Source organism: Gekko japonicus, unplaced genomic scaffold (genome assembly GCF_001447785.1).
Source record: "Gekko japonicus isolate JY-2015 unplaced genomic scaffold, Gekko_japonicus_V1.1 scaffold4527, whole genome shotgun sequence".
NCBI lineage: Eukaryota > Metazoa > Chordata > Lepidosauria > Squamata > Gekkonidae > Gekko > Gekko japonicus.
The window spans coordinates 42,757-60,613 of NW_015174388.1; the positions used below are offsets into that span (position 1 = coordinate 42,757).

The 17,857-nt window shown below is 45.3% G+C and overlaps 1 protein-coding gene across 1 annotated transcript in view; it reads left to right on the forward strand.

Moving 5' to 3' along the window:
* Positions 1 to 959: 959 nt before the first annotated feature.
* Positions 960 to 17,857, forward strand: part of SERPING1 (serpin peptidase inhibitor, clade G (C1 inhibitor), member 1) — a gene marked incomplete at its 3' end in the record, with an annotated part of 25,608 nt that continues 8,710 nt past the window's right edge. The window contains exons 1-2 of the mRNA XM_015424361.1: positions 960 to 1,189; positions 12,877 to 13,360. Coding sequence (XP_015279847.1) covers positions 1,097 to 1,189; positions 12,877 to 13,360 — 577 coding nt within the window. The remainder of the gene's footprint in view (positions 1,190 to 12,876; positions 13,361 to 17,857) is intronic.

The window sequence follows — 17,857 nt, forward strand, 5'->3', positions numbered from 1 at the left end:
CATACCGCTTTTGTTTTCTATGAATTGTAAGTGGTCCTGAGTGCCCCTTTTGACAAAAAATTGACATAGACATTTAAAAAAATAAAATAATATGTGCTGAGCTCAGATGCACTGAAGGGGCTCATTCAAGTTTGTTGTTGTTGTTTGAAAAGCCATATGCAAACTCTCATTGAAATGTGTCAGGGTAATATACTAGCCCTAGGAAAGAAGGAAAGAAGGAAACAAGGGTTAAGCAAATGGGAAAGCTGCAGGCAACTTTCATGCAGATCATCTTGTCTGATGGGCTGCATATACATGTATTTTGCTACATGAACACAAACTAAGGTTAGCTGCTTGTTCTAAGTGTTTCCAAACCATCTATACTGGGAAATATACCCTAGAATTTTTACCATGCATAACAAACTGTCGGAAGGAATCCTACTGTTACTTCTCAACTTCTGCACAGGAGATCTGCAACATGAAGGGGCCCTTCATCTGAAAGTCTGTCACCAGAAGGCAGAACAATAAAAGCGAACTGTCCTAATGCAAATATCTTTCTCTAATTTCTGTGTTTTCCTCAGGCTGGCGCATGTCCAGTCTTTGCCATAGTTTACGGGAATTCTCACCATGACAGGAATTACCCTTAATCTTTAACTGACTGCTGCCGGTAGCCAGCCAATGGGATGTGAAGCCCCCCGCTGCCAGCTCTTTCCTCTCTCATTCTTCACTCTCGATATGCAGCTGTGCTAAAGTATGTCCTAACATTTGGGTCCTATAGACTGAAGAGAAGGCAATTTCTTGACCTTCGGTTTCTCTTACACCAAGAAACGTCTTGTATCCTTTTTGTCTTATTTGGCAATTTTCCATTTCACTACCCAGTCTAATTATTTTCTCCAGACAAGAGGAACTGGGGAAACGGAATTCCCCTAGATAAAGTGAAACCAATGTTTCCCTCAGACATGTGATCAGGGATTGCGAAAAACAGGAGAAAAGGGCCTGCAGGCAGCCAGAGAAAGGAGAGAGAGGAAACAACAAGTGACTGGAGTGGATATCGAAGAGCCGCTTCAGTACCTGGCAGTCAAGACAGCTGAAGACAGGGCAATCCTGCTGGGATTCAATGCAAGCCTATCGCTTTGGCAGGCCCTCTGCCACCATGAAGACCTGGCTGATCTTTATATATCTGGCCACTGCTGTGATAAGTATAGGATTGGTGAGTAGCACAATTTTGCATCTATTTCCCAACCCCAACCTCTACTATAGGAGCAAAATGGAGGCATTAAACTTCATTATACTCAGAGTTGTGGCCACGGGCTTCTGTGGTGAAGCACTAATGTTTTAGGGAGTGGGGGCAGAATAATTATTCTGCAAGGAAGACATACTGGCTCGAACTTGGATTACCATCTCCTGGCTCAACCTGCATTTGGAATTCATTGGAGTTTTATGGCATTTTAAAGATGAACAATTTCTTAATCTATTTTAATCTTCCATGGACCATAGGATCCACTTCATCCTCACTTGGCAGACATATGGCCATATAGTTATGAAAAAGTAAGTTGCAAACAGCACTGTCTAAGAGCTATGAAATGCAGTAAGTATAGGCCAAGGCATAGTTGTACAATATTCAGATGTGATCGATAAAAGTACAGAGACCATTCACAGCAACAATAGCTGGAGATGATGCAGTTTCTCTAACTTTGCAATTCTCTAATGACTAAGTATTCTCAGGTCCTAATAAAGTCTTTGGGAAAGACCGTCAAAGACAAATTCTAATCCAACAGTTTCATGGTGGAGCCCCATTTGGATGTTCTTTTTTTGAAAAATGACGACTTTTAGTCAATCAGCGGAGTATCTTGGGAGACTAAAGGGCTCTGCTGTCGATTTCTGAATATTGCTAATTTTATGTCAGACGTGTTTCTTTCCTGTTTTCCCTTCTTCTTTTTTTGCACAAAGACAAACAGGCTAGTGCCATGTGGAGGGCATTGTGGACAAAAGGGCACTGTGGACAAAAGGGGATGTCTCACACTGAAGGTTTACCAGATGCATAGTTCCAAGGTGGTATAGCTGATCTGAATCACCCAACAAAAGAATTTGAAAGGGAGGCTACAGTGTAAAACTGCTGTATTAGGATTCATCAGGAAGTTTGACAGAATTTCCCAAGGACTTGGGATTCCTAAAATCTCACAGATGTTGTGGAATTGAGAGCCAGTGTGGTATAGCCGTTAGAGTGTTGGACTAGAATGAAGGAGATCCAGATTCAGATCCCCCCTCCCCGTGAAAGTGACTGGGTGATTTGAGCAAGCCATCCTTTCATAAGGTTGTGTCAGCTAGCTGCCATTGTCATTCCGGTTCCTGTGTAGTTCCCTTCACCCCCTCCCTCTCATTCCTTGTTTGCTTGAGTTATGTTATGTAGTCCGCGGAACTCGCCAAGGTCGGGCAGCTGGTTGTAGGAGGAAAGCTTCGCCTAGAATGTTTTGGGTATCTAGCATGTGAACTGAACCTGTGTTGACATTATAGAACTGTTGCGTTCCCATGCAAAGGGCGCGAATTGTATATTCTATTCCCGCCAGCGGGAACTGGGCTCATTGGTCCTTACCTGGTTCAAATGTCTATATTATGCCTTCCCTGGTTACCTGTAGTTATTCCTAACAATGTCCTGTTCTGGTTAAACCAACGCTTTGAAATAAACCTTGCTTTGCTTTTCAAAGTGGAGTTATTTTGAATGCTTGGGATCCAACAGGTTGCTGTGTGGATAAAAGGAGGGAGTGAACCACGTGTGCCTCCCTAAGCTCCTTGTAGGTATTATTCAGGGAAAATATGTTATAAACTATCGCTAGGATTGGAATTATCTTTCTGTGTTTCTTGCTTGCATTTGAGTTTTACATGAGTACATTTCGATGTGTACTCCCTGTATGTCATAGTCTTTGACCCTGCTGTATATAATCTCCATCAAGTGAGGGCCTGACTCAAGCATCCAGCAAAAAATTATGGTAGAATAAAACATTATAAGTCTTTGTGCCGCAAGTCTCCTGTGTATTTTTGCTACAATCAACTAATTGTTAGTATGGAAGAAGCTACATTTGGAAAGTTGCCCAGGGTGGAGTGAGCCACAATACTGACCAACAACCACAAGATTTTAAAGGGTTGTCAGAACGGTTGCTAATGTATTTGCCAGAATATGCTGTAAGAGGAGGCATGAACAAATTCAAACTGGTGACAGATGCCAGCTACTAAAGTTGCCAACTGCCTGAATTCTAAAAAGTCCTCTCCTTTTCATAGCAGCATAATGGGGTGTTGTTTACCAGGCAGTTTTATTTACCTCCATGCCGTGAACAGCTTCAGCTGCCCATTCCCACACATGGAGCCTCTTGTTATAGGGACAGGTCATTCTTTCTCCCCTGCCTGTTACCCAAATGGCCTACCTGTGTGTATACCCCAAATACAGGAACACCTCTCTTAAGGTGTTGGCAGCCCACGCATGCATGTACTCAAGGTAAATATTATTGGGACCAGTTTGCCCAGGTTCAGGAGGATCATGTTTTGATGGTTTGGGGGGGGGGCAGTAATACTCTCGTTTCCCTCAGCAGATCTGCTACCTGTCAGATTTTCTCAGACATGGTATTCTAGGTAGTGTTAAAGGTGTCAATCTATTCTATTTTGGACTTTTAAACCTGAATACCCCCTTTGAAGTCCTGGTTGTCAGGATTATATTGTATTTGGTTAACCTTTTCTGCAAGGATGTCCAAAAGCTTTTCCCTGGCTGTATACGTTTCTGGGTTTTCTCCTGGGGCTTGTTTTGCTAGTACTAAAAGTATTTCTGAATTCTGCACAGATCAGACCAAAGTGACTATTTCTCTCCTCCATGAGTACATGTAGGGCTCCCAGCCTCCAGGTGGGGCCTGGAGACCTCCCAGAATTACAGCTGATGTCCAGACTACAGAGATCGGTCGTCCCCTCCCCCCCCCCCCGGGAGGAAATGGCCGCTTTGGAGGGCATCTCCACGTGGCATCTCTACACGGCCCTTCTGAGCTTCCTCCCCTCCCCAAATTCTGTCCTACCCAGGCTCCACCTCCGAGTCTCTGGGAATTTCCCAACCCAGAGTTGGCAACCCTAAGTACACGTTTAAAGATGTTAAGTTTCACGAGGAACTGCCGGCTTCTGTTTCTGGGCCGCCTATACCAGAGGCACACAATCTTGCCAACTGAAATAAATCTGCTGTTGGCTGTGGGACATCCTTGTAAAATGGCTGCCAAAAACCCCATGCCAGTATCCTGATTCAGAGGACCAAAGTGGTCTCCTGTTGCTTTGGCCTCAATGGCTGAACTTGCAGCTGTCTCTTTAATTTCCTCTCTACCTGTGGTTGCAGAGTCCTAATTCTTCTCTTGATGACCTTAGCTCTTACAGGGCCACTGAAGCATTCCATGCCCAATCAGGATTGTGGGGATGTTCTGCTAGAACATCCACAGCCATGATGGAAGAGTACTCTGGCAAGGCTCCTGGGTGGATAGAAGCAATTAAATCTCTATGCAGCCCCGGTTTGTTCTTCAAAGCTTCTATCTCTTTGTGGTACACATGATGGCTGGTTTTGTTTTTCTAGGTCTTAAGTTGATTGGCTAGAAATTTAGCACCTTGCTTTGCCTCTTCTAATCTTAGTTCCAGGTAAGATACTCTACTTTGTATGGTCATTGTAATAGCAGTGGCCTGGTCTAATTCCTCCTGGATTTTTGTAAGGGCAATGGACAAATTGCCCTTATCTGTCACTAGGCCATATCTTTCAAATACCATTCTCTCAGTCTCATGCAAACATGTTTCCAATTTCTCACTCACATCCTCATACAAACTCTTTTGTTCACATGCATAGTTTACACTGTCAGTCAAAGTCACCCATAAACCCCAGGCAGCACAGGCATCTTTGTTGCTACCTCTTGGTTTGAATTTAGTACAGTACTTGGTGAAAGCTTCTTTTAAGGATCCCATCAGGTCAGGACCTGAGAAAGTGTCATGTTCTCATAGATTTCCACTTTATTTTCTTAGCCATTTGTCCATTTTATCTTGGCTAGGTGCTTGTCTTAATTTCCCATCATGTCTGTGTTTACATTTACTTGATCTGGGTATTCTAAAACCCAGGATGTTTAACCCAAAGTGATGACCCTACAGTTCTTTGGGGGGAAATTTAGTTCCTTTTCAAGTATTCTAAACTTTAGGTGGATTGCCTGCATCAGGGATTCTACAGTCTGTGCACTGTTAACATCATTCTGCTAAAATATTCTAAAACTTGAGAAATGATGCAGTCATGGAGGAGATTCTACAGCCTGTGGGGTGTTTAAATCAAGACGCTCTATTAAAGTTTAGTGAAAAGTACTGAGTTCTGACACGAGGCATAGTGATCAGCTCATAGTTTATTAACTCACTGGAAATTAAAAGACAAACTAACCGGTCTGTGGCCAGCTTTTATCCGTGCACGCACACACGCTCAAAACACCACCACCCCACTCCCCGTGATAGGCTCTGTTTACACTACCTGGTCTCAACAGGTACATACCAGGATCCGCGCGAGCCCATTGGTCCGCGTTAGGATCCTACCAGTCTATTGTTCCTAGACCCGAAGGTCTGTTTGACCGCATGGCCAGGCTAGCGCTGGCGAGGCTGTCTTAATACATAACATTTAGTTTTACAGGTGGGGTCCTGTCCCAAGTTTCAGGGCTTACCAGCTAACCCTCAAACAGTCTTGTCACCAAGCATGATGCACAGTGCTGTGCTTCCCAAGGGGTGATACCTCAGGGTGTTCAGATGCTTGAGGATTTCCTCCTCCAAGCCTAGCTCCTAGCCTGGCAGCAGCTGTTCTGTGAGCACTAGAGCAAAAAGAGTCCTCAGAGCCACAGCTCGTGCACAGAGAATGAATGGTAGCTGCAACTCCACCAGGAATACTTACTACAACTTAACTTCCCGGGAGATATGCTCCAAAGCAAGGTTCCTTTTAAAAGAGAGTTCTGCCATGCCATCAACACACACACCCAAAAGTCACAGTCACACCAGAGAATTGCACAGAATCACCAAATCTGTTTTCCCTTACCTTCCATGGTTTCCAGCACACATGTAGTGGTGAGCCACATGCATGTTAGAAAGTGCAGATGTCATGCATTCTCCAAATGGCCTACACATGTATGTATATACCTGGACTACAGGAGTGTCTCCTTCAATGTATTAGCAGTCCATATGCTTAGGGTAAATATTATTGGGACCTGTCTGTCCAGTGTATTCTAGGGTCCAAGATTTGATCTAACACTTTGTACAACTGCAGATTCTTAGAAATAAATAGGCATAGGTTTAAAGTTAAGAATTTATTAAGAAAAAGAATCATGCAAAGGGATTAGCAAATTGAATACAGAGTGGGAAGCATACACACACTCTAAATTAATCTTTTATTAATCCTAGCTTCAACTAAATACTTAACTAAACAAATGTTACGATCTACAGAGAAAAAAGAAGAAATACGGGGAAGGAAAATGTATGGGGTCTGTTTCAGAGACTGAGGTCCAGGGAGGCCAATGCAAAGTCAGACTCACATTCCCCCAAAATGCACTTTCACCCACAGGTTTGGAGCCAGATCCTGGATCCCAGTACTCCTCAGAGCAGCCTGGACCAAAGGGCTGGGGTTCAGAGGCCCAACTTCAGGCCCCAAAAGTGTGATGGTAGAGGGGGAAATAAAATACTTCCCAAAATAAATTGGTTGGTAGCCAAATGTATCAAACTTATTTGGTGGATCAGTGAGATAACTATTCTGCAGGAAGATTCAGGTGGGGGCAGGGCCGTGTTGGTCTGAAGCAGCAGACCAAAGTTTGAGTCCAGTGGGGGCACCTTGGAGACCCACCAAGTGTTATTCAAGGCGTGAGCTTCCATGTGCAAAGGGCACACTTCATCAGAGATACAGTGGAACAGGTAACCTCCCCAACCATTACTTACGGGGGGTGGGGCTTGTTGTCAGGAAGGGCCATTGAGAGTCAAGATGCAGAAGGAACTGGGTGATGATAGCTGAGATTGGATGTCAGAAAGATCTGTGAATGGCAGTAAATTTGCATACAAATACATGAGTTAACAAACAGATGTGGGAACAAGGTTTGAGTTCAGTGGCACTTACACGATAGATAAAGTTCCATTCTGGATAGAAGGGAGAACTGAGAGGCTTAGTACGTACACTCCCTCAGGTCCACTGAAACAGATTTCCTCATATATTTGTCAGCTATGCTGCCATATTGTTTATGGCTCCAGATTCGCTTTCACGCCCCGTGTGCCAGTTGCTGCCACATTCCCTTCTCTTCGCTTCTCCCCCCTCGTTATCACTGACCTTGTAGCCAGCCTGTGTAGTGTCTTCCCATCAATTAACCGTGGGACTTGTTTCGTTTCCGAGCCTCGGCTCTAACGGCCCTGGTCCTCCTTCCCACCCGCGGGAGTCAGGCCGATTGGCCCATAGGTGGTGGTGGTGGGGTGCTTTCGAATACCCTATATCTCTCTCAGCTTCCTGTGGTGTAGTTATTCCTAACAGTGACTGTGTCTATGCTACCATAGTGCTAGCAATAAATATAACCTTCAAAGAAGCATGTGCTCTGTTGTTTGGCTGTGGGTTAGGATTGCCAAGTGTATCTTCATCGGGAGCGGGGGGCTCCCAACCGGCGTCTTGTGTGCGCGCGCGTCGCACATACGTCACCCGGAAGTGACGGGAGGACGCCAGGCACGCTGGGGTGGGACCACGACCATACAAGGGAAAACCATAGAGTTTTCCCTTGTATGGCCGTGGCCCCGCCCCCAGCGTGCCTGGCGTGCCCACGTCACTTCCGGGTGACGCGCACATCAAGGTGGAGTTCCCCCCGGGGCCTGATTCGGCGGCGCCGGGGAACAGGCCTCTGGGGTGGGGGTTTCCCTGCCCCCTGGGGGGACTTGGGATCCCTACTGTGGGTCCTGACAATATTACATATAGGTGGGGGGGGTTAGTTGCCAGGAAGAGCTAATGCAGTCAAGATGCCTAAAGTAACTGAGCAATAAATACAGCTAAGATTGGAATAACACATCACGTTAAGACATGTAAATAGCAGTAAGTTGGTGTACAGATAATGCAAAGTACTCGGAAACGGGAAGTGATTCAGCAAGGAGTACTTTATTAGTGAGGAACAAGACAAGGAACCCCGGCACGCAGGCCGGTATATATGCTCAGAAACCCACCACCAAAACACACCCCCTAGTGACCCTATAGGTTATTTACAGTGGCCGAGAGTCCCATTGGCTCTCGGCCGCGGACCTGGCCCTCTGGTTGGTGCGGGCTAGGATCCGCTCCGCTATTGTTCTGCAGGGACGAAGCTCTGGGCTTGTAAGCTCTGGGCTTGTGCTAGACCTCATGGCCCAACGGTCGTGCACGTGGTAATGGCGGATACATTACAGATAATAAAGGAGTTAACAACAGATGTGGGGACTAAGTTTGAGTCCAGTGGCACCATTAAGACCAACGAGGTTTAATTTCTGGATATAATTGAGAACTGAGTGACTTAGCATGTGTAGTGAGATAAGATACCCGCTTCTTCATTACACATGCTAAGTTAACAGAGATATCAGCTATAATGGGGTATAATGGAGGGGATGTACTAAAAGGAATGACAGGATTGCCCATTGGAAACAATGGGAGATGCTTGAAGGCCCACTGGAAATAATGGGAGCCAGGAATGCTAATTGACTTGCATGGGCTCCATTGAAATACATTACAACACAAGAAGAGTTGCAAAGAAAATGTGGAATGGATTTTCCATTAAGACCCCTGTGCCCCGATAGACTACTGTGGGACTGAAATGACAGCCCCCAGAGTGGAATGACAGCCTCAGGGAGTAGCAGAAGGGTTCTGGGACTGAAATGACAGAGCCTAGAGTGGAATGAAAGCTCCTGGGGGTAGCAGATGTGTTCTGGGACTGGAATGACAGGCCCCAGAGTGGAATGACAGTCCCTGGGAGAAGCAGAAGTATTCTGGGACTGGCATGACAGAGCATAGAGTGGAATGACAGACCCTGGAGCACCGAGCAGCCACCCCACCCCCCACTTTCTGATAGCCCTGAAGTGGAAGGGAGGGACTCCAAACCAGGGGATCCCCCGTCTCCAACAGGGGATTGGCAACCATAGCTGCTGGTGGGTCTGGGGTATGTGGGGGAATTCCCTGGGGTGGGTAGGGGGGAAATTGCTGGATCTCCTTGGCTGTGATACAAATTTCCAGATAAGAGAGAAGCCAATGTTGGATCAGGCCAAAGGCCCATCCAGTCCAACACTCCGTGTCACACAGAGGCCAAAAATACCAGATGCCATCAGGAGGTCCAGCAGTGGGGCCAGGACACTAGAAGCCCCTCCCACTGTTGACCCCCCCCCAAGCACCAAGAATACAAAGCATCACCTGCCCCGGACAGAGAATTCCTATCTACACCTTGTGGCGAATAGCCACCGATGGACCTCTGCTCCGTATGCTTATCCAATTCGCTCTTGAAGCTGCCCATGCTTGTCACCCCTTAGCCGTCTTTTCTCCAAGCTAAAGAGCTCCAAGCGCATCATCGCGCATCATCGGCATCATCATCAAATCTTTTTGACTACTATTTTTCCTTCTTTCCCTTCCCTGCATTCCAGTGCAACAATTCCTCCCCCACCTCCACCCCCATCTCTTTTTTGATGGAAAGGGTGGGAAAGTTGGTTAGAATTTATTCCCTTTCACATCACGTTGTTGTTTTGTGAGATCTTGCTGTGTGGCTCTTTGAGATGGAGTTGCTGCCTGGGGTTCCCTTTCTGCTCCTCTACAACCCCCCCCCCTTTTCCTGGGTCTCTGGGGTGAAGGCCTTGGGGGTAGCTTCTTTCCTCAGCAGCTCAAACACCCAGCTCACCCCAGGACTCTCTGGAGGACTGGCTGCTTGCTATTCCAGAGGTGCTGGCTGTGTGGGTTCCCTTTCTGCTCCTCTATAACCCCCTCCCCACTTTCTCCAGGCTGCACAACTTTTGCTTCTTCTGGTGAGCTTTTGTGTTGTAAATGTGGAAATCCTTGGGGAACAAGGTGAGTTCCCTCCTCCTGTGGCCACCCCCCCTTCCCCTTTATTTTGAACACCAAAGCAGAAAGAAAGGTGGAGTGTATGTGTGTGTGTATGGACAGAGAGAGAGAAAGGGAGAGGAGTAGAAAAAACTGTGAATTAAAAACAAGATATATCTTCTAATCAGGTTTCTTACTATTTACTAGTGAGTTTCTCTGGATCCTGAGGGGGAGGGAGATTTCAGGCCAGTGTGTGCGGGGAGGGGGGTGGGAGAGAAATACTGAAAAGAAAGCTTTTGATTTCTCCCTTTGCTAGGAAAAAAAAGCACTTAAAAAAAGCATAGAGAAAACGAAAGTGATACAAGGCAGTGGCTGGCTGTGTGATCCAGTGAAGAGGGGAGGAGTATTGAAGCCCAGATGGGGGCAAGAACAAGAAAATGAAGATTTGAGGATGGAGGGAAATCAAAGGAGGAGTGGGATGGAAAGTTGCCTGTGATGCTGTGTCCCCTGCCCGATCTGGCTCAGTGTAGGTTTCTGCAGCCTCTTTCTCTCTCTCCCCTCTGGTGCACCAAGGGGGAGCTCCAGCCACCAAAATATGATAAGAATAGCTGCTTCTGTGTTCACTCTCTCTCTCACACACACAAACACATGTATGTGTGCGTGTGCGTGTGTGTTAGTGTTAAAAGATGCTATTCAATATAAACCCCATCCCTATGCTGTAACTGTGCAGACTACATGTCCCAGAATTCTCAGCGTCAAGAGAGGTGTATAACCCAAGATGCTCGGTGGGTGTGTTGTCCCCCCCCCCTGCCCCATCCTTATAATACAGCTGAGTTCCTTATAGCTTCTCAGTTGCCTGAGTGGGTCAAGCTTCTCCTGGTCGAGTATCATGTTGATACTTTCATACAATGACCTTTCAATGGAGCAGACTTTGACAGATTTGAGTTTTGAAATTCTGGTGGTATACTTTTTAAGACTGTCAGATACCCAGGCTTCACCAGTGATACATAATCACTCATCTGTATAGTTTCTATTAAGTTTGAAATATTTGCTGTGCAAGGGTTTGGATGTACAAGGCCTGTTTATTGCCGTTGATTCAAATGACTTTTCTTCTGTGTTTAGTGGTACAAGTGTTGAACCCAATGGGCATTTGTAGAGTGTATGTGATGCTGAGAGATACTGCTTCAGTGCATAAGATCTGGGCCATGGAAACTTGCAGTCAAACAGTCTCTCCTGGGCTTCCAGCTAAGAATCTTAGGCTATGTGGCTTGTCCTTGTTGAGTCTCAGCAAGACTCAAACTAATGTATGCAGTCAAATATAGACTCACTCAGAACAAAATGTAGGCTTGCTCACGAAGTAGAATTTTTGCTCACAAGACTCAACAGGAGCTTAGGGGGAACATAAAAGCTACAGAGTAGACTGGCAGTCCACCGGAGAAGAGGGACAAAAGCAGCTAAAAAGCTTGGGTTGGTTCAGTGGCTACTGTGAATTAGGACCTTCAGTCTCACCTGAGTTTGCCTGAAAAGACTTTGAGCGACTGGCAAAGACAAATAAATAAATTTGTATGGAACAATAAGAAGCCAAGAATAAGATTTAAAGTACTGCAGGATGAGAAGAAAAGAGGTGGTCTGGCAAAAAAGGTAAAGGTAAAGGTTCCCTTGCTTGAAAGCCAGTCAAATCCGACTCTAGGGTTGCGGTGCTCATCTCCGTTTCAAAGCCGAAGAGCCAGCGCTGTCCGAAGACGTTTCCGTGGTCATGTGGCCGGCAGGACTAAACACCAAGGCGCTGTTACCTTCCCACCGAAGTGGTGGTTCGAATTTTGGCATTTGGAATCAGAATTGGAGAAAATGTTGTTTGCATATGTAGAACAAAGCTGCAACTCTTTGTTCTTCTAGGAGATCCAGTTTGTCTTGATATCACATCTTTCTTTATTGCCAGCAAATAATGCCTTGAGTATTTCTGAAATATGCAAATAAACCCACAGAGATACAGCCAACTAGTACATTAAAAACAACCAGATTTGTTTATCGCCTCTACAGTCTATCACTGTGATCCCCCAGTGTGGTGCCCACTGGCATCTTATCTGACACCCACTTGCATGCAGCAGAAGCGGTTTCAGAACTGCCCAGGAAGTATCACTTTTGTGTCCGCGTTATTAACACCAGTGCCGAATGATCTGCATCCTTTGTAGGAGGATACGTGGCATGGAGCCTCCCAAAATTTTGATTTGGCCTCCTTGTGACTAGATGACCACACTTCTGGTAACATGGGGGTGTGGTCTAATATGCTAATGAGCTGTGCTGTTACGGGTGTGTCCTAATATGCTAATGAGTTCCTGCTGGGCTTTTTCTACAAAAAGAGCCCTGGCCGGTAGGATTTTGTGCTTACCTTACTCAGAATGAATTTGCTCCTGTTCTTTAAACAATATTGATACTATTGCACACGTTCTCCTGGGGTATTTGTTGTATATTAACCTTAGAAGATACTATTTTTCATCATGTCGGTCAGCCTGCTCTGATTCATATTCCTGTGAGATGGTTATACCTCTGCTTGCTGATAAGGACCTCTAAAAATCCTTGCAGTTGCAAACACTTTTTAATCTTTTTGTCTATTGGGTAATACATTATTTATAATAACAATTCACTGCTTAAGATCTATGCATCATAGAGCTTTTATTAGATGAAAGGAAAGGAACACAGCTGATTTGCAATTTGAAATTCCAGGGCCAGGAAACAGAAACTAGAGAAAGGTGCATAATATCCGTCTCTTTGTTGATGGATAAAAACACCAGTTTAATAGCAGTACATTCTTAACCTGTGATAAACTGTACAATATATGACTAATTTCTGGGTGACAGGTGACTTCAGAGGACAATGAAAATAACAGAAGAGAGAATTTGAGGAATCCAGAAGAAGGGCTAGTAGAAGCAATTCCAGGGAATGAGGAAACTGGTGACTTAAAAGCGGAATCTAACACATCAAGTAGGGAAGAAGAAAGTGAAAGCATCACAAATGCATGTCAACAGGCAAGACTCCTTGGAAACCTCTTACTGGAATGTCTGAATGCCACAGAGCCATCCCTTGGGGGTGCGACAGCAAAGCCCACCACAGTCCCCACCACAGAAACTACTGACAGTCACCTGCCCCAGCGATGCCAGCCACTCAGCAGTCCATGGTCGTCATGTAATGAATCCACAGTGGAGGATGAATTAAAGTTGGCTGAAGCGCTAAGTGAATTTGCAATCGATTTCTATATGGCAGCAATTCAGTATGAGAAGAGTGACTCCAATCTGGTCTTCTCACCCTTCAGCATCTCCATGATGCTTTCCAACCTCTTGCTAGGTAAGTCTACACTCTCATCCCTGAACACAATTATGACAACCTTAAGACCACTGGTTTTTTTATATAAAAAAAATCAATGTCAAAATACAGTTCACATAAAAAGATCATATATCACAATGTATGAAGAGCTGCCGTGTGTGTTTTCTCTGTAATGAGTATATAGAGTGAGCAGCCACAGTACTTAAAACCTTGACTCATGTACTTGTGGAAAGAAAACCTTTCACACTGTAAATATTGCTGTATGCATATGATTAACTAAACAAAGGGTTTTCTCATAGAGAAAATGTAACTTTTGAAGCAGTCTTTGTACAGATTCCTTCTACAGATTCCTTATTTGCTCCCACACACATTTCCATCTCTTTAGCTCACAGCTCTCCTCTATTGTTCTTATGAGATGTTGTTGTTGTTGTTCAGTCGCACAGTCGAGTCCGACTCTTCGCGACCCCATGGACCAGCTCCCGCCAGGCCCTCCTGTCTTCCGCTGTCCTCTGAAGTTGGCTCAATTTCATGTTCGTTGCGTCGATGACACTGTCCAACCATCTCATCCTTTGCCGTCCCCGTCTTCTTTGACCTTCAATCTTTCCCAGCATCAGGGTCTTCTCCAGTGAGTGCTCCCTTCTCATTTGGTGGCCAAAGTATTTGAGCTTCAGTTTCATTATCTGGCCTTCCAGGGAACAGTCAGGGTTGATTTCTTTGAGGATTGACTGATTTGATCTTCTTGCAGTCCAAGGGACTCTCAAGAGTCTTCTCCAGCACCATAGTTCAAAAGAATCTATTCTTTGGTGCTCGGCCTTCCTTATAGTCCAGCTCTCGCAGCCATACATGACTACTGGGAATACCATTGCTTTGACCATGCGGACTTTTGTTGGCAGGGTGATGTCTCTGCTTTTTATCATGCTGTTTAGGTTCGCCATCGCTTTCCTCCCAAGGAGCAGGGGTCTTTTAATTTCATGGCTGCTGTCACAGTCTGCGGTGATCTGGGATCCAAGGAACGTGAAGTCTGTCACTACTTCCACGACTTCCCCTTCTATTTGCCAAGGAGTGATGGGGCCGGATGCCATGATCTTAGTTTTTTTGATGTTGAGCTTCAAGCCCACTTTTGCGCTCTCCTCTTTTACCCTGAGCAAGAGGCTCTTTAGGTCCTCTTCACTTCTGCCATTCATCGGTCGTACTCTAAGTATATCAAGCAAAACAACTTGCCGGGTGAGATTGTGATCAAATTTCTCCGACGACAGACAAGAGATGATATTCTCAGAGTGACAGCAAGCAAACCCCTACAATTGGGATCAGCAACCATCAGGGTCCTAAAGGACGTTCCATTTGAGGTCAGACAGAAAAGGAAAGCATATAAAGAGCTTATTTCAACGCTTCAAATCAACCAGATTCAATATGCCTGGCTCTTTCCAGAGGGGGTGCAGTTTAAATACAGAGACAAAAGGGAGAAAATTGACTCGGTGTCCAAAGCGGAAAATTGGTTGAAGCAGTTTTTTGGAGCAAAAGAGGAAGAGCAGCAAGAGGACGGAGGCCAAGTAGCCAGCCCAGATGAGACGGACGGAGAACTATTGGGAGCAGAAGGAGGCACGGCCAGAGAAGCATATGATCTGCGACTGAGAGTTGCCAAGTAACACTTATGACTTAAAAGACTATAGACGAACTGGATGAAGTCTTTATGCACACTGAGAAGAAAATAGACATTTACTAAAATGGACTCACTAATCTCCTTAACTCATTGACTTAAACACAAGCTTTAATTTTTTTATAACTAACTATGTGCTAACTGTTAAGGACCTTCCTTTCTTGGGTTTTTAGTTATAGTGTGGATACCATCACCTCCACTAGCTTTGTTGTTAGTAATGCTTTCTAAGGCCCATTTAACTTCACATTCCAGGATGTCTGGCTCGAGGTCAGTGATTATACCGTCGTGGTTGTCAAGGACATCGAGGTCTTTCTTGTATAGTTCTTCTGTGTATTCTTGCCATCTTTTCCTAATCTCTTCTGCTTCTGTTAGGTCCCTACCGTTTTTGTCCTTTATCATGGCCAGCTTTGCATGGAACGCTCCCTTGATTTCTCCAATTTTCTTGAAGAGATCTCTAGTCCTTCCCATTCTATTGTTTTCTTCTATTACTTTGCACTGTTCATTCAGGAAGGCCTCCTTATCTCTCCTTGCTGTTCTCTGGAAATCTGCATTCAGTTGGGTAAATCTTTCCTTTTCGCCTTTGCCTTTCGCTTTCCTTCTTTCCTCTGCTATTTGTAAAGCCTCATCAGAAAGCCACTTTGCTTTCTTGCATTTCTTTTTCTTTGGGATGGTGGTGATTGCTGCCTCCTGTACAATGTCACGAACCTCCGTCCATAGTTCTTCAGGCACTCTATCTATCAAATCCAGACCCTTGAATCTATTCTTCACCTCTACTGTATATTCATCAGGGATGCGATCTAGGTCAAACCTGAATGGCCTCGTGGTTTTCCCAATTTTCTTCAGTTTAAGTCTGAATTTTGCAATGAGTAGCTCATGATCTGAACCACAGTCAGCTCCAGGTCTTGTTTTTACTGACTGGATAGAGCTTCTCCATCTTTGACTGCAAATTATATAGTCAATCTGATTTCGGTGTTGCCCATCTGGTGATGTCCATGTGTAGAGTCGCCTCTTAGGTTGTTGGAAAAGGGTGTTCGCTATGACCAGTGTGTTCTCTTGACAAAACTCTGTTAACCTTTGCCCTGCTTCATTTTGCTTTCCAAGGCCAAACTTGTCTGTTATTCCGGTTACCTTTTGACTTCCTACTTTAGCATTCCAGTCCCCTATGATGATGAGGACATCATTTTTTGGTGTTAGTTCTATAAGGTGTTGTAGGTCTTCATAGAACCGGTCCACTTCAGCCTCTTCTGCATCAGTGGTTGGGGCATAGACTTGGATTACTGTGATGTTGAATGGTTTGCCTTGGAATCGGACCGAAATCATTCTGTCATTTTTGAGATTGTATCCCAGTACTGCCCCCTGCACTCTCTTGTTGACTATAAAGGCCACACCATTTTTTCTACGAGATTCCTGGCCACAGTAGTAGATATAATGGTCTTCTGAGTTAAATTCGCCCATTCCTGTCCACTTTAGTTCACTGATTCCTAGGATATCGATGTTCAGTCTTGCCATCTCATTTTTGACCACGTCAAGCTTACCTTGATTCATAGATCTTACATTCCAGGTTCCTATGCAGTATTGTTCTTTGCAGCATCGGACTTTCCTTTCACCATCAGACACATCCACAACTGAGCGTCCTTTCGGCTTTGGCCCAGCCGCTTCACTCTTTCTGGGGTTACTTGTACTTGCCCTCTGCTCTTCCTCAGTAGCATGTTGGACACCTTCCGACCTGAGGGGCTCATCTTCCGGCGTCATATCTTTTAGCCTTTTGTTACTGTCCATGGGGTTTTCTTGGCAAAGATACTGGAGTGGGTTGCCATTTCCTTCTCCAGGGGGATCACTCTTGGTCTGAGTTCTCTGCTGTGGCCTGTCCGTCTTGGGTGGCCCTTCACGGCATAGCCCACAGCTTCATCGAACCGCTCAAGCCCCCTCGCCACAACAAGGCAGTGATCCATGAGGGTGCTTATGAGATGACTGACTTGCTATACCACCTTTGTCATTAATTTACTTAAAGCGCCTTCCCATGTGCTGGTTGTTACTGCTGGGACTCAATGGGGACTCTGAGTATTTCTTGCCAATTCTTTTGCCCTAACAATTTGAAAATTAAATTGTGGATCCACGTGATCCTCTTCCCTCCATTTTCTTTCATTCCTGTTCATTTTAGTCTGTTTGCCTCTACACTGATCACATGTCTGACTGTTATATAGGGAACCCTCTATGCCTGATTTCTTAGAGTGTGTGCAAATAACACAATTTCAGAGTTTAGTGTGCTGGGTTTTTTGCATACACATCATCTTCCTTCCCCATATCTAACTCAGTTTCAGTTTCTTCTCATTTTCATCAGAACCTTAATTTGCACTATTGTGAGTGGCCAGCCATTTTATCAGTCATGAAACCATATACCCTCTTCCTTGAAGGCAAACCATGAACAAGATTGCTTGGCTGTCTCTTGTGTCACTCACGAAGCCACCCACGCTGCTTCTTCTTTTCTTTTCTTTTTTGAAAATTGTATTGTTTTTCCATACTACACACTACCACTATTGGATAGGGGAAGGATACTACTACCCTAACACTATGACCATGGGTAATGGGAAAAGGGAAAACTAATACATCTATATATCTAATAGCCAAGTTGCCCTCGTGAGTGCGCTTGGGGGGCACTTGGGGGGGAGGGGGAGGTTTGTGCACACGTGGGGCGGTCCCCACGTGTGCACAAAAATCCAAAAAGTTGAAAATTTTTGGGGGGGAATGTTTAAATCCCCCCGAAAGTGACAGAGCGTCCCCTGCACATGCGCAGGGAACGCTCTGTAGCTGGCCTCGGAGCCGCCGGGCGGGCGGGCGGGCAGGGGGGGAGGACCGGCCTC